Source organism: Xenopus laevis, chromosome 8L (genome assembly GCF_017654675.1).
Source record: "Xenopus laevis strain J_2021 chromosome 8L, Xenopus_laevis_v10.1, whole genome shotgun sequence".
Taxonomy (NCBI): domain Eukaryota; kingdom Metazoa; phylum Chordata; class Amphibia; order Anura; family Pipidae; genus Xenopus; species Xenopus laevis.
The window spans coordinates 126,527,426-126,550,827 of NC_054385.1; the positions used below are offsets into that span (position 1 = coordinate 126,527,426).

The window sequence follows — 23,402 nt, forward strand, 5'->3', positions numbered from 1 at the left end:
AAACTAGAATCCATGATGTGACCTTATTTATTATTAAAAAAGCACAATTTCATTGTATTGGAGACAAACACAAACATTTTTTTCCCAAATCGCACAAAATTCTAAAAAGTCCGAATTTTTTCAGATTTTTGCCCGAAAAGTCAGAAATATTGAGATTTTCTGACTAATTCCAGAGGAGACTACAGAAACTTCCAAATAGGATAGGGACCCCTCCCATTGAATTATATACAACCTCGGCAGATCTGAGATGCTGGTTTTTCAGATTATGATTTTTTCCAAACTCGGGTCATAATAAATCTCAAAAAAAATCGAGGTTTTTTTCTCCACTAAAAATTTTGATTTTATAGTAAAAAATACTATATATTTTGAGTTTTTGGTAATCAGACTTTAATAAATAATCCCCAAAAAGTACAAAAACAGGGGCAAAATAATACACAGAGACATAACTCTAGAATGGAGTTGGGGGAGCTTTTTGGGGGCACAAGCCCAGCCCCTGACGTCCCCCTAGCTGAAAGCATGTAAGTTTATGAGCATGGGGACACAGGAAAGCCTTGTACTTACTGACTGTCTGTCGCAGAGGTTAAGCACAGGGTTCTTTGTGTCTCAAATTGCTCTGCACTTTGCTGCAGATTTCTCAGCCTGCACAAACCATTGCCCTGGGCAGGGTCGGATTGGGGGGCCTGGGGCCCACCGGGACTACTATCCAGGGCCCCCTCCAATCCCCGCCCCCTACTCTGATTCGCTGAGCGCACATGCGTGAAGGCGCTGCTCGGCGCTCCTCAGTTAATAGGTGCCCATGAGAAATATGGTCCATAGTGCTATCGTACTTTGTCCCACTCAATGGTAAATAATATACTGTATCTGGTAACATTGTCAATTGCTGCCTATCCTATTTGGTAATATAAATGTTAAGTAATTAACTGTTCTTTTTAATTGAATTTTTTTTTTTTAAAAGACACCCACCCAACAGATTCATGAATTGGTATAAAAGTCTCTTTATCCCCAACAGCCCGAGCTTCATGTATCAACCAGTCTTTTGCTTTTTCTCCCATAAAAATGCTATAAAAAAATGATATACAGAATGCTGTGCTGTTTAGGGCTATTTGCACCTGGTGTGCCAAAGTAAATCTGCCCATAACTACATTTTATGTGGCAATCTTGTTATCTGATGTTTCAGTGAGCCCTAGAGGCGGCTACATTAAATGAGATGCAAAATCCAACATTGGGGGCCTTATTTATCAAAAGTATTTCAATTAAAAAAGTTCGACCGGGGGCGTGGTTAACCGCCGAGCATGGCAGTCGCATAAGACCGGAGCTCCGCTACACAGACCCGGTGTTTCGCCTGCTGTGGATTGGAATCATGGGCAAACATGGTAAAACTAAAGAATATGATGGTGAGGAATGCAGGAGCGTTAAAGCGAAAGACTCACAGCGCTTATTGAAGCAGTTCTTCACATCGACAGACTCTGAACAGTGTCGTCAGGGATCCAAGATGGCGCCACGGCGTGCTAGAAGTCCCGCTGATGAGTCCGACAGCGAATCTGTAAGTTCTGAACAGATTACAATTGCGCATTTAAAATCCCTTCCTACTAAAACGGACTTAGCTGACATGATTACACAGTTTAAAAGCACGTTGAAGGAGGAGATAGCTGGCATAAAAACAGAGATGGCCTCTCTACACTCACGTGTTCTAGAAATTGAAACTAGAAATGACTGTGTGGAAACTACAGTGGAGGCCTTGACTGCTGCTAATACGCATTACACAAAAGTCATTGCCACGATGCAGAGGAGATTGGATGATTTGGACAATAGAGGGAGACGCAATAATATCCGTCTCAGGGGAATCCCGGAACAGCCTGAAGGGGAAAACCTTATGGACACTGTGTCGCAACTATTTCGGCAAGTGCTAGACAAACCAACTTCATTTGATATTGATTTGGAAAGAGCACACAGAGCACTCAAACCCAGGGGTACCCCCAAGGATAAACCCAGAGATGTTATCTGTTGTATTACCAGATTTGGTCTGAAGGAGGAAATTATAGCTAAGGCTAGGAAATTGAGATCCGTTTCCTTCATGAACTCGGAGGTTATTATCCTACAGGACCTCTCCTGGTACACATTGCAGCAACGCAGATCTATCCAACCACTCCTTCTGAAGCTGAAAGACAAGGGGCTTCTATATCGCTGGACGTATCCCTTTGGTATACAAGTATCCAAGGAAGGAAGAACGGCATCGCTCTCAAATCCTGATGACGTATCCCAATTTTGCAAAATATGTGGCATTGAGGAACCTGACCTGTCAGAATGGGAAAAACTTACATTGGCTCCTGCTATCCCGGAATTGCCCGATAAGGAAAGCTGGACTGACGTATCCACACCTAAAAGTAAGAAGAAAAAGAACAAAATGACACCTGAAAAGTGCCACAAACCGGACGGCTGACAAGAACACTGGACTTTCTCTATTCTCATCCACCCTAACCAGGGTTATGGCATTTCCTTTTTTTTTTTTTTTTTTTTTCTGAGAAGTTCCTTGTTGTTCAGGTGACTGCTATGATATGTGAGTGATTTTACTCGACGTTGAAATTCTTTTACAGTCTTTGTAGCTTAATATAGAGACCTGCTTTAGTCTTAATCTAGCAGTTCACGTTAGGTCATGCTTATACTTTTTATTGATTTGTACACCGGGTGTGGCGACAGCGAGCCCACACAGCCATGGTTATGGTGTTTACCACCCCCCCAGGGGTTTCCGACAGACCTTGTCTGTCGATTTCTAGCCACTCATGTAGAGGGCTCCTATTACCCCAATACTATTTTGATTTGTTTACGTTACCTAAGTTTCATAGATGTTTATTTTTCGGTTTTACTACCATTGTACCAAGCAGTGCTGCAACGATTAATTTGGTTTTTGACTACTTTCAGACCATACTTTTTGCTAGATTACGGAAATTTTTTGCAAATGCTAAGCCTCATACTTACCTGATTAACAATGGCTGAAGTTAATGTAATATCCTTGAATATCAATGGGCTGAACATTCCTGAAAAAAGGAGTAAACTGTTTAGGGAAATGTATAAGCAAAAAGCACACATATTAATGTTACAAGAAACCCATCTTAGAGGACAAGATAATGTACTAGAGAAATTTAGTAATTACTCACAATGGTTTTTAAGCAACAATCCCGATACTAAAACTAAAGGTGTGGCGATTGGCATACATAAGCATATTACCTACCATAGTTCTGCTACTATTAAAGATGAGGAAGGTCGGTATGTATTTACTAAGGGCACTTTATTCAATACCAAATGCACGTTAGGAAGTGTCTACCTTCCTAATACACACCAGGCTGATTATTTACTCAAATTGCTACGGACTTTAGAAGCCTTTGCTGAAGGCCTAATTTTGATAGGAGGTGACCTGAACATGGTCTTGAATCCTTTATTAGATAATTCAAAAGGCATCTCGCCATTACCGTTTGCTACTTTGAACAAGGTGAAGAGAACTCTCAATCGGGCTAGACTAGTAGATACATGGCGATGCTTTCATGAAAATGAAAAAGATTATACTTTTTTCTCTAATGCTAGACAAACTTATTCCAGGATAGACTATCTTCTGATGTCGCAACAGTATCTTGATTGGATTTCCTTCTCAAAAATACATAATATTATTTGGTCTGACCATGCCGCAGTACAATTAAAATTGCGGATACCCCACAATCCATGTACCCCTTGGAGGTGGAAATTGAATGAATCACTACTGGATGATATAGATTGTATTACGGAACTTCAAGATACTTTATCAACTTATAGAGAAGCCCTACAAACTGATCCAGCATCATTACATTCCAAGTGGCAGGCATTAAAGTGCCTGGCAAGGGGAATTTTGATTAAGCATGGGTCTAGGTTGAAAAAAGCTAGACAGGAGCAGACACAAAAATTGATGGATCAGATTTTACATTTGGAAGAGAAACACAAAATTACCCAATCTACTGATTTACTGCACCAACTGACATTGGCTAGACTGGATTTACATAAATTACTTAATGATCAAATCAAACATGTTCTATCTAGAGTTAGACAAAAATACTTTGAACATGGCAATAAAACGGGTAGATTATTAGCTAAAGCACTAAAAAGTAAACAAATTCTGGCCAACGTTAGACAGATTAGAGACTCGGCGGGGAACTTACAATGGACCCCCAACAAAATAGCGGAAACTTTCAAAGAATATTATGAGCGCCTGTATAATCTCAACACACTCTCCGTAAAAGGAAAAGCTACCCTGAGAGAAGCGATTAAAATTTATTTAGATTCCAATGCACTCCCTCGCATACCCGACAAATATAGACAAACCCTTGCAGATCCTATTACGGGACCTGAGATACAAGACGCTATCAAAAAACTAAAACTAAACAAAGCACCTGGTCCAGACGGCTATACTGCTAAATTTTATAAATTATGTGAGTCAAATATTATACCGGTCTTACTCCCTTTTTTTAATGCTGTTTCCAAGGAATCTCCATTGAACTCCGACTTTTTGTTAGCCCATATATCACTTATTCCAAAACCGGATAAAGACCACACAGTTTGTGGAAATTATAGGCCAATTTCACTTTTAAATTTAGATCTCAAAATTTTTACTAAAATTTTAGCACAGCGATTGAAACCGATTCTACCACACTGCATACACAGAGATCAAGTGGGTTTCGTACAAGGGAGAGAGGCGAAAGAAAATACAATTAGAGTAATTAATGGAATGATTTGGAACAGCATTAAGAAAACGCCATCCTTATTGCTCTCTACAGATGCGGAGAAGGCGTTTGACCGAGTTGGTTGGGACTTTTTAGAACTAGCATTGGAGACACTGGAATTGCCTAAATTATATATAGACAAAATTATGTCACTTTACACTATACCCTCAGCACAGGTTAGGGTTAATGGAATTTTGTCAGCACCCTTCAATATCCGCAATGGTACCCGCCAAGGTTGCCCACTGTCCCCACTGCTTTATGTGATCTGTATGGAGTACTTATTAGTGGCACTAAGAAAAAATGTAGATATTTCGGGTTTGCAATCTCCTCTTCAGCATCATAAAGCAGCGGTTTTTGCTGATGACTTATTGTTATTAGTTTCTAATCCAGTTGTTTCCTTACCTAATATTTTGAAAGAGCTTCATTCTTATGGGAGGTTATCAAATTACAAAATCAATATGGGGAAATCGGAAGCTTTATCGATAAATCTCACCCCAGCCCTTCAAAAACAACTTCGAGATTCCTTTCCGTTCAAATGGCAAGACAAAATGATTAAATTTCTAGGAGTATATATTTCAGCAGACCCTAAAGATCTTTTTGACTTGAATTATGTACCACTTCTCAAAGAAACTAAACTTACTCTTATGCGATGGGGGAAGAAAAATCTTACTTGGAAGGGCAGAATTAATAGTATTAAAATGAGTGTTCTACCCAAATTTATCTATTTGTTTTCAACTCTTCCTATAGCAGTTTCTAAAACATTTTTTAAAGATTTGAATGGTATGATATTTTCTTATATTTGGCAATCCAAGAGGGGGAGACTGAACAGGAAAACCCTCTACCAACCTAAACGGAAGGGAGGTCTTGCTGTTCCTGATTTTGAATCCTATTATCAGGCTGCGATCCTCTCTCTAATATTGGAATATACTAAAATAGATTCGCCGATTCAGTGGCGTACCATGGACAATATATGGACAGGCCGTACCTTGGCTAGCCTACCATGGATAAGTAAAGATCACATAGTTCCAGCGGCGAAGACGCAAGTTTTTCTTAATAACAGTTTAACAGTTTGGCATAGGCTTAATAGTAAGTACCAGCTAGCACCCTACCCTTCCCCTCTGACGCCTTTATCTAATAATGTAGAGTTTCCGCCTGGTTGCTTGGATGCAGGCTATGATAATGCTTTTGGCATGTCTAACCCTCTGGTTAAGCATCTCCTGTGCCTCCTAGGTCCAGGTGGAGGAATAAAAGATAACTGGCATAAAAGAGATGAATGGAGATGTTACCAAGTAAAACATTTTCTACAATTGCTTCAATCTAAAGGGTCTTTAATTAGGCCTTTAACTGATTTTGAGCAATTATGCATAATTTCAACCCCCCTGAAACATGGGCTATCATTATTGTATCGACTGATTCTTAATAGGAAATACCCAGGTTACCCTGTTTTTACCAAAAAATGGGAGGAAGACCTTCATATTACACTGACTGATGGTGACTGGGATAGAATTATTTTGAATGTCAATAAATGCTCCATTAGTAATAGGTTGCAAGAATCCTCTTATAAACTATTATCCAGATGGTATAGGACACCAGAAGCTCTTAAAAGAATGGGCTTGATAGACAATGATTTATGCTGGCGATGTAAGGTAGAACCTGGTACACTGGAACACTTATGGTTCAAATGTTCTTTACTACATTCATACTGGAATACTGTATTTGCGGTTAGTTCTAGCATTATTGGTGAACCGGTTCACTGGGATGCTCCAGCTATCCTACTTTTCCACAACTTTGAACCTGTGAACTCTTCCAAGCGAGATTTATTGAGACAGTTATTAATAGCAGCCAAATCTCAAATACCCTTGTTGTGGCGGACTACCACTCTTCCTTGTAAAGATAAATGGTTTCAAATAGTTAATGATATCTGTCTCATGGAGGAGTTAACAGCTTCTTTGAACAATAAATATAATAATTATATGGCCATTTGGCTTCCTTGGAGGGAGTATATTGCGCAAATTGACTAACAAGCTATAGGCTACCAAGAGAGATATGTCTTTTCAGTTTCTTTTCAGTTACTTTCATTAGTTCTACAAGTGTCCCAATCTACGGTATTATAATGTCCCTGTATGGTTATGGCTAGATCCTGCACCTATTTATGGGGGAAACAACAAAAGTTGATCTGGCTTGTTTATATGGTTCTGCAAGTGATGTCGATAAAGCAGCATTGAGGGAATGTTTGGTGAAAAATCTAGTCGAATACGTACTATCAATGGTTAGTAAATTTTTTTTTCTTATGATTTATTGTTATATGTGATGTATACGAGAACACTATCTGTACACTACTGGACCATATTTCTTGATTAATGCACTCTGTATGCCTCATACATGTTATTTTCTATATTTGTTCAATAAACAAACTTTGATTACAAAAAAAAAAAAAGTTCGACCAAACTAGAATCCACGATTTTACCTTATTTGTTATTAAAAAAGAAAAATGTAATCGGTTCAGGTAAAAACTCGATAAAATCGTGCAAAAATCTGAATTGTATGATTTTTTTTGGCTTTTTTTCCCAAATTGCTTTATTCGGAACTTTTTGGGACTTTTTCCCGAAATGTTATAATTTTTCAGATTTTTGCCCAAAAAGCCTGAAATAGTCAGATTTTCTGATTACTGTATATACTCGAGTATAAGCCGAGTTTTTCAGCATCCAAAATGTGCTGAAAAAGTCTACCTCGGCTTATACTCGGGTCAGCGGGCAGTAGCTGAGATTGCAGTCACTTTTAATCATTCCTATACCAACAGTTCACTTGGGGAGAGACTGCAATATCACACAGCGCCCTCTGTTGGTTATATGAAAGAATAACAGTGACTACAATATCACACAGCACCCTCTGTTGGTTATATGAAGGATTAACAGTGACTGCAATATCACACAGCGCCCTCTGTTGGTTATACGAAAGATTAACAGTGATGGCAATATCACATCACCCTCTGTTGGTTATATGAAGGATTAACAGTGATGGCAATATCACACAGCGCCCTCTGTTGGTTATATGAAAGAATAACAGTGACTGCAATATCACACAGCGCCCTCTGTTGGTTATATGAAGGATTAAAAGTGATGGCAATATCACACAGCGCTCTCTGTTGGTTATACGAAAGATTAACAGTGATGGCAATATCACACAGCGCCATCTGTTGGTTATATGAAAGATTAACAGTGATGGCAATATCACACAGCACCCTCTGTTGGTTATACGAAAGATTAACAGTGATGGCAATATCACACAGCGCCCTCTGCACATGGTAGTGGGGACAGTGGGACAATGCACACAGTAATCCGTTTGGCAATTCTCAGTCACCATCAACTTTGCAAAGAAATCCGCTGGGGGGGGGTTCTCTTTGGCAGAATGTGCGCTGCTGGGAGACAGGGCTGTAGATGTGTCTAGGCTTATACTAGAGTCAATAAGTTTTCCCAGTTTTCGTAGGTAAAATTAGGTACCTCGGCTTATACTCGGGTCGGTTTATACTCGAGTATATACGGTAATTCCAACGCAGGCCTCGGCAGGTCTGCGATGGAGTATTTTCGGATTCAGGCTTTTTCCATCCTCAGGATATAATAAATCTCAAAAACTTTGAGTTCTTTTTTCCACTAAAAAGTAAAATTTTATAGATAAAAAAACTTTTTTTATATAAATAACTTTAATAAATAACCCCGCTGCTTACCTTGGTGCCCCTTCTATATCCATGGTACCATTAGTGCATTTTGTCCACACACATTATTTTCTGACAGATAAACAAAACTCAAATGGAAGGTAATCCAGAGATTATCCACATTGTCACCCATGCACTTTGTATGCAGTTGATCAGAAAGTAAACCATGTTAGTGCATAGCTTGTGTTTTGCAGTGGCATCAACATTTTTGTGGTGCCCATTAAGACTGAGGAATTTTGGGAAAAAGCAAAGGATTGTAGGAAAACAAATTTGACCAAGCACACCAATTTTTTTGTTCTTTCTACTGACTGGTGCAAGTAAATGATAAAGTAGGCAATCCAGTGCATTGATTTTAGGTGAGTAGACTAAGGGTGGAGTATTTTTATTGCTTTATTTTGTTCCTATAAGATACTTGATATTGATCAAGTACCTAAAATACTTCCAAAAAATTAATTATATGGTACATTATTATGCTCATTATTTTATTCCCTATATATATATAGGGGCACATATACTTAGGGTCGAATTTCGAAGTTAAAAAACGTCAAAATTCGACCATCGAATTTGATACTTCGATAGCCGTAGTATTTTTTCAATCGAAAACGTCTGTTTTCAATCAAAGTTAAAATCTTTCGATAGATCAATTAAATCGTTCGAATTGAACAATTCTAACGATTTTACAAAAAAATACTTCAACTACTCAAAAAAAGCCAACGTTTTTAGGAGGTCCCCCATAGGCTAAACAGCAATTCGGCAGGTTTAAGGTGGCGAAGTGTCGAAGTTTTTTTTTAAAGAGACAGTACTTTGATTTTCGAAGTCAACGTTTTTTAAAGAGACAGTACTTCGATTTTCAAAGTTGAAGTTTTTTCAATTAAAATCAAATTTTGGCCTATTCGATGGTCAAAGTACCCAAAAATCACTTTGAAAAATTCGAAGTTTTTGAATTCGAAAATTGACATCGAATCTTAGTAAATGGGCCCCTTAATGAATAACTGAAATTATAGAACCTTGCCTGGTGTTATGGGTCTTCTGTGTTCGATTCCATATGATATAACTGTTCTATGTGTGACTTTCAAGGTTTTTTTTACTTTTTTTAATCCATACAGAAATCAAGAAATCTTCTCCAGAGACCCGCAGCCGTGGACGCATTCTTATCGGCCATAGCAGCAGCAACAACCTCATCCCTGGTTTACACATTTATATAATTGCTATTATATTCCTGCTTTGAGCAGAAGTTCAGTAAGTGTCTAAATATATTCATTAGCTTCTTATATAACTCATACTTTATATAGATTTTCAATTATTATTCCAGATTAAAATTACCCTGCACTGATACATGTACCAAATAATAATACAGATAGATAATCCATCATCCAGAAAGTTCTATTGTAAGCAAATAATTCTAATTTTGAAAAACATGATTTCCTTTTTCTGTGTAATAATAAAACAGTAGCTTGTACTTGATCCCAACTAAGATATAATTAATCCTTATTGGTGGCAAAACCAGCCGTGGGTTTATTTCATGTTTAAATTAATTTTAGTAGACTTGAGGTGTGGAAATCCAAATTACAGAAAGACTCATTATCCAGAAATCCCAAGAATATCCCTAGTTGCTAATTAATTAGATATCTGTGCAATTAGGCTACACAACAAATGTGTTTGTCACAGCCTCATTCCCACATTATACTGGGTCACTGGTTAATTTGGGTCAGACGGAAAGAAAGAGAAATTTAAGGGTAACTGGGAGTTCTGAGGAAAGGGCAAGATTTAGGAGCAGAATTATTAAGGTTTGAATGGTAAATTTGAAATTCAAATTTTTGATTTTTTTGTGTCAAAACTCACAAATTCAAATTTAAAAGCACCAATTCGAATGTAAATTTGAATATGAGATTTATCACATCTCGACCATGGAAATAGTTCTAATTTGAATTTTCACCACCAAAAACCTGCCAAGTTCATTTACAAGTCAATGGTAGAGGTCTGTTGAAGCATTTGAATATGTTATTTGCCTTCTTGATATTCGAGTTTTTTTTCAGAATTAGATTCAAATTCGATTTGAATTTTCAGGTCAGGACATCGATCGAATATTAGACGTTCAAGTTTTTTCATAAATGACCTCTGATTTTCATAGATTCGGAATTGGACCCAGGGGCGCTTGGCCAATGAGGTGAGTTGAGACTCTCGCCTCAGACGGCAGCGCCCCACTAGGTACCAGGGGCGGCAAAAATGCTGCTCCTGGTACTTTAAGAGCCGAATTTCCGGTTTTCAAACCAGAAATTCATTTCTTCTATCGCAGAGAGCATAATTGCGCTCTCTGCGCTAGAAGAGCTGAATTTCCAGTTTGAAAACTAGCATCCTGGCCCTCTCTGCCGCCCTTGTGGACCCCCTCCGGCAGCAGAAACTGCAAGCTGCCTCAGGCAGTAGAGGGGCCAGGATTTCCCCTGATTGGACCTTTGATAAATAATCCCCTTAGTGACTGTGTATGAGAAGTAGATATCAGTTATACCCATATAGATCAGTGAAGATACCATACCTCCCAACTGTCACGTTTTTCACAGGACAGTCCCGATTTTGACAGCTCAACCCACAGTCCCCGTTTGTTACTGAAATGTCCTGACTTTCTCTTTGATCACCTACATTGAACCCCCAGAAAAAGCTACAATGTTTCTAACAATATAAGATAAGCAGGTCTCTTGGGGAAACTTTGACTTGCAGCTTTAAGAGCAATTCACTTCATTAGCAAATTTATAATAATATATAAAACCACAGAAATGTGTTTAAACTTTCATAACCTGCCACATTTTGTAAAATGGACATGGTAATTACGGGGTGTGGCCACAAAAATGGGAGTTGTCGAAAAAATTGCCGCACTCTGTGAGCAAAATCTTTTTGTCCCTCTTTCTATTTCCAAAATGTTGGGAGGTATGGTTTAGTTAGCTGGAAGCACATTCACTTCACAGTGGTGAAACCATAAGCCGTAACTGATCTTTCAAAAGGAACAAAAAGGAAATGAATTCTTATGGTCCAAAAACTACCAGACCCTCTGTATAAATCTGAAGGTAATGTAAGCAACAGTATCATTTACATAAGGTATATATTTAGAAATGTTACCGAAGATGATGTAAATTTAGTTTTATAAGGCAAGAGTGTTGCTGTGGGTCTTGTGTGTGGTATTCTAACCTTTTTATTTCCAACCTAGTTTTCTTCCTAAATATTATTTTCAGACAGCAAACTATAATGTGGTCTCTCTCCTTCCTTTGCAGATGAACTTGCAGCAAAGTGTGACTCATGTGAGTGTTACACTACTGTGTTGTTATATGTGTGTGTATATAAATATATATGTAAAATGATTGGTCTATACCCAGGGCCGGAACTAGGGGTAGGCAGAGCAGGCACATGCCTAGGGTGCAAAGCTGTGGGGGCACTAGGCACGCACCTTCTCTGCCTCCTACCCCTCTAGTCCGGTCCCTGCTTGCTGCTCTGGCCGGAGTGTACGGAGCCTTTTCATGCATGCGCGATTGTCATGTTCATATGCACGTCCTCTTTATGCGCGCGTTCCTTCTGGCCAGGTTGTATAGGGCGCCTGGTTGGTCTGGCCCGGCACTGTCTATACCCTCTCTTATGTGTGATTGTAGGTAATTTGGCCAAATCAGTAGCATTTCCATTGTATTCATATATTTTCACTTAGCCTTGCTGTCTCCCATGAGTCTCCCATTACTTTACTTATATTTTATAATATGGGGTTCTTTGTTTACTATATAAATAGTGCTTAGAGAAGTCATACGTTATAATCCGTGCTCAGTGATTTGTGTACCGTGAATCACTGGAACATAACAAATAATGTTGTGAAATATGCAGATACTAAAAGTCACCCTGGAGTTCCATGACTTGTAAAAAACACTTATCAATACACGTTGTATGAAGGAGGCCACAAAGCATCTGCAGTACTGTGCTGCAAAACTTTTATTCCAAAATACACATGTTTCGAGTCAGCAAGGACCCTTTCTCAAGTGAGAAATACAACGTGTATTGATGAATCTTTTGGTCTTTACGGTGTGACCCAATTAAGAAGGTGAGCCCACTTAATAAAAGTTAAGGGAAGCGCTGGGAAAATTGCATAGGATTGTAAAAAACACTTGTCATGTTGCCTTGAGCCTATATATGGTCACAGAACAACCCCTGACTTCTAATATCCTTATCATTTACAGTAGGGGGTACATTATCCCTTATAATACATGAGTGATACTCAGAGTTCCCTGTATACCTCAACCTGCAGCCTTGTGTCTTTATATGGTCACAGAACAACCCCTCAGTGACTTCTAATATCCTTATCATTTACAGTAGGGGGTACATTATCCCTTATAATACATGAGTGATACTCAGAGTTCCCTGTATAACTCAGCCTGCAGCCTTGTGCCTTTATATGGTCACAGAACAACCCCTCAGTGACTTCTAATATCCTTATCATTTACAGTAGGGGGTACATTATCCCTTATAATACATGAGTGATACTCAGAGTTCCCTGTATAACTCAGCCTGCAGCCTTGTGCCTGTATATGGTCACAGAACAACCCCTCAGTGACTTCTAATATCCTTATCATTTACAGTAGGGGGTACATTATCCATTATAATACATGAGTGATACTCAGAGTTCCCTGTATAACTCAGCCTGCAGCCTTGTGCCTTTATATGGTCACATAACCCCTCAGTGACTTCTAATATCCTTATCATTTATAGTAGGGGGGTACATTATCCCTTATAATACATGAGTGATACTCAGAGTTCCCTGTATAACTCAGCCTGCAGCCTTGTGCCTTTATATGGTCACAGAATCAACCCCTCAGTCACTTCTAATATCCTTATCATTTACAGTAGGGGGTACATTGTCCCTTATAATACATGAGTGATACTCAGAGTTCCCTGTATAACTCAACATGCAGCCTTGTGCCTTTATATGGTCGCAGAATCCCTCAGTGACTAATATCATTATAGTTTACAGTAGGGGGTACATTTTTTACTTACATTAGCTTAATATTCTTATGTTTTACAACTTGGGTTACATTATTATCTATATAATAAAATAATTGAAATAAAAAAAATCATTTTCCTCCTTTGCAGAACAAGAAAAATCTGCTTCTGTAAGCTACTGGCTTATCTATCATCTGAACTCACACATTGACCTGCTGGTCCAATATCTGGACATACAATGTTGTGGTCTTCTCCTTTCAGGATTTTCAAACCTACTCAATAGGCCCTCTGGATGATTTTGTTGAGACTGATTTAAACCAGGGGCGTAACTACAGAGGAAGCAGACCCTGCGGCTGCAGGGGGGCCCAGGGGGTATAGGGGTTCAAATTTGCCTTAATTAATGAGCAATCTCAACATATATTGGTAAAACAGGACAACCTCTGGATATGTCTGGGGCCCTAAAATAAATTTGCTGTGGGTCCCAGTAATATCTAGTTACATCACAGATTTAAACCACTACAAGGTTTGCCAAATAGGGGCAAGATCCATTTGTTTAGCCTCCTCTCTGAACGGATAGTGATGAGTGAGTCTGTCTTGTTTTGCACTGCTGAAAATTATTAAAACACAAAAATTAGTGTAACACCTTGTTAATGGTGTTTTTTTCCGCTGCACTTTTTTTTTTGCAGAAAATGTATCGGCCAATGAGTAGTTTTTCAAGGCGTTAGTTTCTCACTCCATTTTTTTTTCCCCGGAAAAATATTTCATTGCGGTTTTGCAAAAAAATTGGCAGAATTTCGTGGCAAATCCACACCATGCAAAACACTTCACTCATCACTACAAATAAGCACGTTTCGCAGAGTACAGCCATCTTAAAGGGAATTTTCCCCCAAAACACATATAAGCTATTTAAAAAGCATTTCAGGTACCTTCGTTATGATAGGTGATACAATTATTTTTATCTTCATGGTGATCTGACCGACTACATTAGGGCTGACGAATATGTATCAGTAGTCGTCCATTTTGAACCCGCATCCTCCAGATCTTACAATTCCCTGCACTTAATGACAACACCAAAAGGTGGGCAAAACAGTGAAGCTGGGAAGACTTTTAAAATCCATAACACAGACTGGTGGTATATGGTTGTTTAAGCTGGCCATGCACGGGCTGATTAATGCTGCTGATGGACTGAGTTGGCATCTTATTGGCTTGTGTATGGGGCATTCCGATGGGCATTACCAACTGATATTTGGTCAAAAATCAACCAAATATTGATTTGTGGAGTTTTACAAGTTTAAACTCATCCCATCGAGGTGAGAATCACATTGGTTTGTTGATGTGGCTCTCGCTCCTATGGCCTGGATACCTGTCATTGTAATCTGATCATTCGATCCTATGGTCTGATATCGGCCCCAACTCAAGGTAGACATATCGGCGAAAGATCTCATTTGTCAAGGGGTGCTGTCATGATTTTTGCGATTTACTTTATATTTCTAAAGTTCACTGTTTACATTGCAAATAATTCACTCTACAATTTAAAATTGTATTCTTGAACCAAAAATGTTATTTTGTTTTAGCTGTAATATTGGTGTGAAGTCAGCCATCTCCGGTCATTTTGGCTGGTCATGAGAAGGAGTCAGCACTTCAGGATGGGACTGCTTTGAGACAGCTATTGTTTCTCCCCTTCCCATTGTATTATACCACGACACTAAAGGTGGCCATACACGGGCTGATTAAAGCTGCCGACAGACCGTGTAAGCAGCTTATTGGCCCGTGTATGGGGCCCCCCGACAGGCTTCACCAATCGAGATCTGCCCGAAAGTCGGCCAGATCTCGATCGGATGGGATGAAAGTGGGGCCGCATCTATTCTTTGATGCGCCCCGCGATCCGACCACCCATTACTATTCGTTAGGATCCGATCGTTGGGCCCTAGGGCCCACGATCGGATCAGCCCGATATTGCCCACCTCAAGGTGGGCATATCGGGGAGAGATCTGCTCGTTTGGCTACATCGCCAAACGAGTGGATCTCTCAGTGTATGGCCACCTTAAGTCATGCTTGCATTGCTACCTAGTTGTAGACATGAGAAGAGCACCCAAGCAGGAAAAAGGCAAGGATGCTATTCTTATGTCTACCACTAGGTGGGGCTAGCCTTACAAAGTGCTTGTTAGCAATCCTTCAGCAGAGGTGTCGGGTAGCTGCTATCTGGTTAGCTGCTGTTGTTCTGTTGATAGAGTGCCGATGGGCTGCTTGGGAGGGAAGGGAGGGGGTGATATCACATGGAGTACAGCAGTAAAGAGTGATTGAAGTTTATCAGAGCACAAGTCAGATGAGTGGGTGCAGCTGGAAAACTGACAATATGTCTAGCCCCATGTCAGATTTCAAAATTAAATATAAAAAAATCAGTTTGCTCTTTTGAAAAACTGATTTCAGTGCAGAATTCTGCTAGAGCAGCACTTTTAACTGATGTGTTTTGAAATAAACATGTTTTCCCTTGACAGTATCCCTTTAAAGTGTATGTCCTACTTTTTAAACTTCCCCTTTTTTTTCTGCTGCCTTTGCTTTTTCGAATTACTTTCCTTTCTTCTGACTCCAGTGCTCACTGATCACAGCCGCACTAAAATGGACATGAATATTGGGCTTATTGATGTCATTCTTAAATGGTACTTACACTCCTATATAATTGTGCTAAGTGCCATTGTGTGAATGTTGTGTAAGTGCGTCTGTTGATACTGCTAAACCCTGAAGCCACCAGAACCCTGAATGTGGTGCTTATTCCAAGGGTTCCCAAAATAAGTTTTGCCAAAAGAATCACACTAATGTCATATAATCACAAAGTGCTTGAAGTGACAAAATCCCAATTCTGAAAATGTCACTCCTAACAGCACTACTTTTTTAATTTCCATTTTTTTATTGTATATATCCCTGTTTGCTGTATTAATTCATTGTTTCAATGTAGAGGTCTTTATGCAAAAGTAGCGCAATATACAGTAAAAAAAATGAGTCACCTTGCTGGGCAGGACAACCACAATTGTACAATCCAATAACAGTCTAAAGAAGAATTGGACCAAAGCATTGGATTGTAATTCTAAAAAGAATACTTTGTAAATGTTTGATATCATTTTGATACTGTGACAATAAAATGTGTTTTTAAAGAACTAAAAATAATTTTGTTGGGGTTTGTTGTTTTTTTATTTTTTTGGAGGGGGGCTATGGCATTTGGTTTGCCTCTTTTATTTTTTCATTATTAAAATGATAGTGATGCCTTATGTTCTGATCTTGAGTACCTCTAGAAGAAGCAGTCATCATATGCACTCTATAATAATAATAATATAATAACCTTTTGGCCAAATTAGGCTATATACACATGCACTTTTTTGGTCACAGTATAGTGCCATTGTGTTCAATATAAATCAGTGAATTTGTGTGTTACTTTACAGTGGATGCATAAAGCCACATCACACTAAGGGGCACATTTACTTAGGGGCGAATTTCGAATCGGTAAAACTTCGAAATTCGACCATCGAATTGTAGAAATTCGATAGTCGAAGGTTTTTTTTAATGAATTTAGCCATTTTCAATTGAATTCAAATCGTTCGATCGAACGTAGAAATCGTTCGAATCGAACGATTCGAATGATTTAATTGAACAATTTTCAAAAAAAAACAAAACCTTTGACTTCTAAAAACTTAGACAAATACTGGCTATAAGTTCGAGGAGGTCCCCATAGGCTAACACAGCAATTCGGCAGGTTTAAGGTGGCGAAGTGTCAAAGTTTTTTAAAGAGACAGTACTTAGATTTTCGAATGGACGCATATTCGAAGATTTTTCAATTCAAATCTAATTTTAGCCTATTCAATGGTCGTAGTACCCAAAAATTACTTCGAAATTCAAAGTTTTTGAATTTGAAAATTCACTTCGACCCTTAGTAAATGTGCCCCTAAGGGTGGGGTTTGGGTGAAACAAGTATTTGCTGTCTAGAGCAGGGATCCCCAACCTTTTGAACCTGTGAGCAACATTCAGAAGTAAATGGAGTTGGAGAGCAACACTAACATTAAACATTTTTTTTTGGTGCCAAATAAGTGCTGTGATTGGTAGCCCCTATGTGGGCTCTGTTTGGCAGTACACGTGGATTTTATGCAACCAAAACTTGCCTCCAAGCCTGGAATTCAAAAATAAGCTCCTGCTTTGAGGCCACTGGGAACAACATCCAAGGGGTTGGAGAGCAACATGTTACTCACAAGCTATATTTGGAGATGTGTTTTCATATGTCTGTATCCTTGTTATGTGATGGTTAAGATATCAAGGGCAGGACTGCATTTAGGTCCGATACTGCCCTAGGCACCAGACCTAAACACGCCCTCTATGTGGCGCATGGTGCTCGTGATGTCACAAGATGCATGCGCATGACATCACTTCCGCAAACCAGCCCGACCCCTACCCTTCACCCCACAGCTCTTTCACTGGATTTCCTATGGAAATCCGTGGAAGAGGCTGGACGATTTTTTTTTAGTTTAGAAAATACATGTATAGGCACCTGAGGGCCACCCCCCAAAACCTGCCGCCCTAGTCACAGGCCCTCGAGTGCCTTAATATAAATACGCCCCTGATCAAGGGGTGTTTAAAAGATAAGTAAACCTTTAAAATATGTGAATATAAAATTGATGAGGGGACTATTCCAAGAACTTTTGTAATTTTTAATTTTATTTTTAACTCCAAGATATTAAGGGATACATCTAATGTTAATATAAATGAATTTTGTTACAACAGCGCCACCTGCTGGTCAGTTTCCCACCAGTCTGACCACCAAGTAGTCAAGGAAGTTGTCAGGAGAAAGAAAGAAGCTGCTCTGATGTTCTTCTGCTTAGGAAAACAATTAGAAACCTTTCTCAAATCTTTCCTAAGCAGAAGAACATCGGAGCAGCCTCTTTCTTTCTCCTGACAACTTCCTTGACTACTTGGTGGTCAGAAACTGACGCTGGCGCTGTTGTAACAAAATTCATTTATATTAACAGTACATGTATCCCTTAATATCTTGGAATATAAAAATAAATAAATGATGAACGTACATTGCAAACGTTCTTACATTCTTTACATTCACTTATTTTAAAGGGATACTGTCATGGGAAAAAAAATTTTTTCCAAAATGAATCAGTTAATAGTGCTGCTCCAGCAGAATTCTGCACTGAAATCCATTTCTCAAAAGAGCAAACAGATTTTTTTATATTCAGTTTTGAAATCTGACATGGGGATAGACATTTTGTCAATTTCCCAGCTGCCCCTTGTCATGTGACTTGTGCCTGCACTTTAGGAGAGAAATGCTTTCTGGCAGGCTGCTGTTTTTCCTTCTCAATGTAACTGAATGTGTCTCAGTGGGACATGGGTTTTTACTATTGAGTGTTGTTCTTAGATCTACCAGGCAGCTGTTATCTTGTGTTAGGGAGCTGTTATCTGGTTACCTTCCCATTGTTCTTTTGTTTGGCTGCTGGGGGGGGGGGAAAGGGAGGGGGGTGATATCACTCCAACTTGCAGTACAGCAGTAAAGAGTGATTGAAGTTTATCAGTGCACAAGTCACATGACTTGGGGCAGCTGGGAAATTGACAATATGTTTAGCCCCATGTCAGATTTCAAAATTGAATATAAAAAAATCTGTTTGCTCTTTTGAGAAATGGATTTCAGTGCAGAATTCTGCCGGAGTAGCACTATTAACTGATTCCTTTTGAAAAAAACATTTTTTTCCCATGACAGTATCCCTTTAAAGGTTTACTTATCCTTTAAAGCATAAAAAGCCCCCCCCCCAAAAAAAAAACATTTACCTCTATCATTAGCTCTTAAGTGGATCATAACAACAGTAAGATGTCCCTCCTACATTCAAAGAGCAATCAAGTAAATGCAATCCCCTAAAGCAGAACTTTATTATCTTGAAGGGATGTGAAAGCAAACGGATACACCACAGTCTGGGTCTCTTCTCTACAATCACTTCTCACATTTGCAGGTGACACAATAACACACATTCAGTCTATAGTGGAATATAGTTATTATACCATTCTCACTATACATGTAAGGTGCAACAGCGCTGCTGGTTTTTGCAGTTTCAGAAAACAAACCAATGGCAGGATGTGACCACAACTGAAATGGCCCGAGGGTTGCCAATTACACAGAAACCAGAAGGAAGGAAACAATGAGAATATAAATGTATTTTAATGTTTTACATCTTGTCTGTGATGTGACTATGGGCAAAGGTGTGAAGTATCACCATAGAATGGTATTCAGTAATTTCACACACACACACCTGGACTCTCCAAATTATTCAGAATGCGGTGCTTAGGGTATAGGAGGCCGACACGTAGAATGCATAGGGATAACCAAAAAAATCTTTATTAGCTGTGCAGCCCAATACTTACATAAAAATGATAACTTCAGCCATGATTTCAATGAGTTGCACTGCTGACTGGAGGAGACAGTTATTATTAGTGATGAGGGAATTTGTCCCATTTTGTTTCACCGAAACTGCTAAAATAATTTACAAAAGGAATCGAAGTCAATAGGCAACAAAAACCTCAAGGAGCAAGGGAACCTCGTACAGGTACCGGGACCTGTTATCCAGCATGCTCTGGGGTTTCTCGAATAACAGATGTTTCCGTAATTTGGATCTTCACACCTTAAGTCTACTAGAGAATCATGTAAATATTAAATAAACCCAATAGGCTGATTTTGCTTCCAATAAGGATTAATTATATCTTAGTTGGGATCAAGTACAAGCTTCTGATTTATTATTATAGAGAAAAAGGAAATCATTTTTAAAAATGTGGATTATTTGGATAAAAAAGAGTCTATGGGAGATGGGCATTCTGTACTTTGGAGCTTTCTGGATAATGGGTTTCTGGATAACAGATCCCATACCTGTACCTAACACCAGTTCAGGTGATCTGTAAAGGATAAGCAGCACATGCTTGTTATATATAGGTTGATCTTTAGGGCAGAAAAAAGTCAATAGAAATATGTATCTATAAAAATCCATAGAAATATGTCACTATTGTTGTTGGAGTTTAGGCATATACATATTTCTGCTTCCCAGGCCTGAAGTACCTGGAGTTCAGAAGGGAACAGAGAACTGCTGACACTGCATTGTTTCATCTGCTCACGCTGGGCTTGGACTGTGCAATTCTTCCATAGGCCGATTACAAATGAAAATACTACTGCAGCCTATAGAAACATCTCTTGCCTACTGGGACTGATAGAATTGTGCAGGTTGCTAAGCTATGTCAGTGTCACTTGAGGTAGGTAATGCTGGGTCAGGGGCTTGAGTGCATTTTTGTAGGGACCCATAGGGTTAATGTTTCCCTATGGCCTTAAATCCCTGACCTTCCTTCTTTTCCTTGTTGCTGGGCACAAGCCCATGTATATAGTTTAACATTTACATATCCCAGTTATTGGCCAAGAGGTGTAATGACCACATCCTGCCACACTTAAATATAGTGCATGGAAAGGGGTGGGTCTTCCCCTTTGGCTCCTGGTATCCTAACCATCTGGATGTTCCCACTAAGTCTGGGTACACCAAGGCCCAGTAAAGCCAGTTTGCCCTAGCAGGCCCTGAACCTCTAGTGTTTAAGTCAGGGAGCAGGGACCCCATGAACGAGGTTAGCTAGAGACAGTATTAAATCTGTTATAGTACTTTCTAGGAGAGTAAGATAGTGAGGAAAGAGAGAAAGGGCAGCTTTGTGCTCCATCAAGGAGGTGTAGCAGGGAGTAGCTTCACAAGGCTCCTAGATTGCCTTTAGTGAAGGAACCACAGTGGATAGGGTGTCAAGCTTTGGGTTCTCCTCCCTGACCCCTCCACTGGGTGAGATCCAGACCACGTGTGGGGTACATCTGCCTGGAGGTGCTGTACTGCCTTGACTACATCCTCCGGGAGTCACATTCTCAGTTGTCTCATCTGCCTGTTCTAGTCTGATGGTATTTTATTCTGCATGTGCCTCATTATTGTAAGCAACCCTGGGCTCATTTGTCTCCTGTGTAATAGCCTGTGGGAGTAGTAGTTTCACTACACCGCACCTTTATTTTTCCATTTAGCAAAGGCCCTGTCTTAAGTGTTAGAGTCACATGTAACCCATAGTCTAATCACTAGCTGGACATTAACCCCAGTTTGGCCTGTATAGTCTTTCAATCATAAAAAAGTTGGTTCCTGAACTCCACCCGTTAACTGACACCTTCCTATGGATTGTGCCTGCATAACAATGAATACTAAGGCCTCAAAACTGGTCATTAGGTTATGTGGCATTTTTGTTGCTACCTTTCTGTATTGTTGTTGTGTGCTGGACAGACTGTCCTTTCACTATGAACACTGGGCAGTTACATAAGCTAAGTGCATATTGAGTTTGTGCTGCATTTCTGGTACACAGGAGAACCCTTGATGCTTAAAGGGATACTGTCATGGCAAAACATTTCCCATGTAAAAAATGCATCAGTTAATAGTGCTCCTTCAGCAGAATCCTGCATTGAAATCCAAACAGATTTTTTATATTAAATTTTGAAATCTGACATGGGGCTAGACATGTTGTCAGTTTCCCAGGTGCCCTCACTCATGTGACTTGTGCTTTGATGAACTTCAATTGCGCTGCAAATTGGAGTAATATCACCACCCCCTTTCCCCCCAGCAGCATGAACAGTTGACAAGATAGCATATCCTTGAATTGCTGGATTGCTAAAATGCTCCTGTGTCCAACCTAGTGGTAGAAATGTGAACAGCACTCAATAGTAAAAATCCAAGTTTGGCTAATCCAAGCCGCATCTCCTTCAGTTCCATTGATTAGGAGAAACAATAGCTTATCTGAAAGCAGTTTGATCATGAAGTGCTGGCTCTTTCTGAAAGCACAATGACCTGAGATGTCATCCTACACACCAATATAAAAAAAACTATAAAAATACATTTATTGGTTGAAGAATAAAATGTTAAATGGTAGAATGAATTACAGTACAACCCGCATTTTACATTTTTCAGAGGACCAGGAAAAAATGATGTTAAAAATGGAAAATGTATAATTATGGAAATGTGTTAAAGTAACTTTTTCTTCAAGTACTGAAAGGATATAAGCACAGGAGTCCGTTTTACTTTGAGATACAATATTTAGTGTGTTAATAACAAGTGTTAAACGTTGCAGTGTTAGGGGCCGATTCACTAAATTCGAGTGAAGGATTCGAAGTAAAAAAACTTCGAATTCAAAGTATTTTTTGGGCTACTTCGACCATCGAATGGGCTACTTCGACTACGACTATGACTTCGAATCGAAGAATTCGAACTAAAAATCGTTTGACTAATCGACCATTCGATAGTCGAAGTACTGTCTCTTTAAAAAAAAACTTCGACCCCCTAGTTCGGCAGCTAAAAGCTACCGAAGTCAATGTTAGCCTATGGGGACCCCATAGGCTTGGCTAACTTTTTTTGATCGAAGGATATTCCTTCGATCGTTGGATTTAAATCCTTCGAATCGTTCGATTCGAAGGATTTAATCGTTCGATCGAAGGAATAATCCTTCGATCGTACGATCGCAGTATTTGCGCTAAATCCTTCGACTTCGATATTCGAAGTTGAAGGATTTCAATTCCTAGTCGAATATCGAGGGTTAATTAACCCTCGATATTCGACCCTTAATGAATCAGCCCCTTAATGTTACACTATGGGGGGCACGTGCAAGTCTCTCTGTCAGTCACATAGACAACCTAAAGCAATAAGTGATTGGTGCAGGACTGTATAAGTGGCAGACTAATTGCAATTGACCATTTACAGACAGAACCCTGGCAAAATATACATCTGGTTAGTATTTTAAACCTCTTTATTTCACAAATAATAACATTCACAGAGGGGGAAAAACAGTTTTTGGGGACATCAGGACTAAATTTTGATGTAAAATCCGGGAAAACATTACTTAAAATCAGTGAAATGCACCCATTGAAATGGATTATAAATTGGTGGGACCAC

At 39.3% G+C, this 23,402-nt stretch overlaps 1 protein-coding gene and 1 long non-coding RNA gene across 3 annotated transcripts in view; one reads left to right on the forward strand and one right to left on the reverse strand.

Annotated features, from left to right (window-relative positions):
- Window positions 1–11,747, forward strand: part of LOC121397214 (butyrophilin subfamily 2 member A1-like) — a 37,989-nt gene extending 26,242 nt beyond the window's left edge. The window contains exons 5-6 of one of the 2 annotated variants that reach the window (XM_041573603.1): window positions 9,564–9,696; window positions 11,721–11,747. In XM_041573603.1, the coding sequence (XP_041429537.1) occupies window positions 9,564–9,685 (122 nt within the window). In that variant the 3' untranslated portion in view covers window positions 9,686–9,696; window positions 11,721–11,747. Of the gene's footprint in view, window positions 1–9,563; window positions 9,697–11,720 lie in introns of those variants that run through there. The other variant, XR_005963591.1, reaches the window with a different exon arrangement.
- On the reverse strand, window positions 1,443–3,457 carry LOC121397215. Its single transcript, XR_005963592.1, has 3 exons — window positions 2,977–3,457; window positions 2,320–2,378; window positions 1,443–1,550 (listed from the first exon to the last, which is right to left on the reverse strand). It is a non-coding gene; the product is annotated as an uncharacterized LOC121397215 (long non-coding RNA).
- Window positions 11,748–23,402: the final 11,655 nt, after the last annotated feature.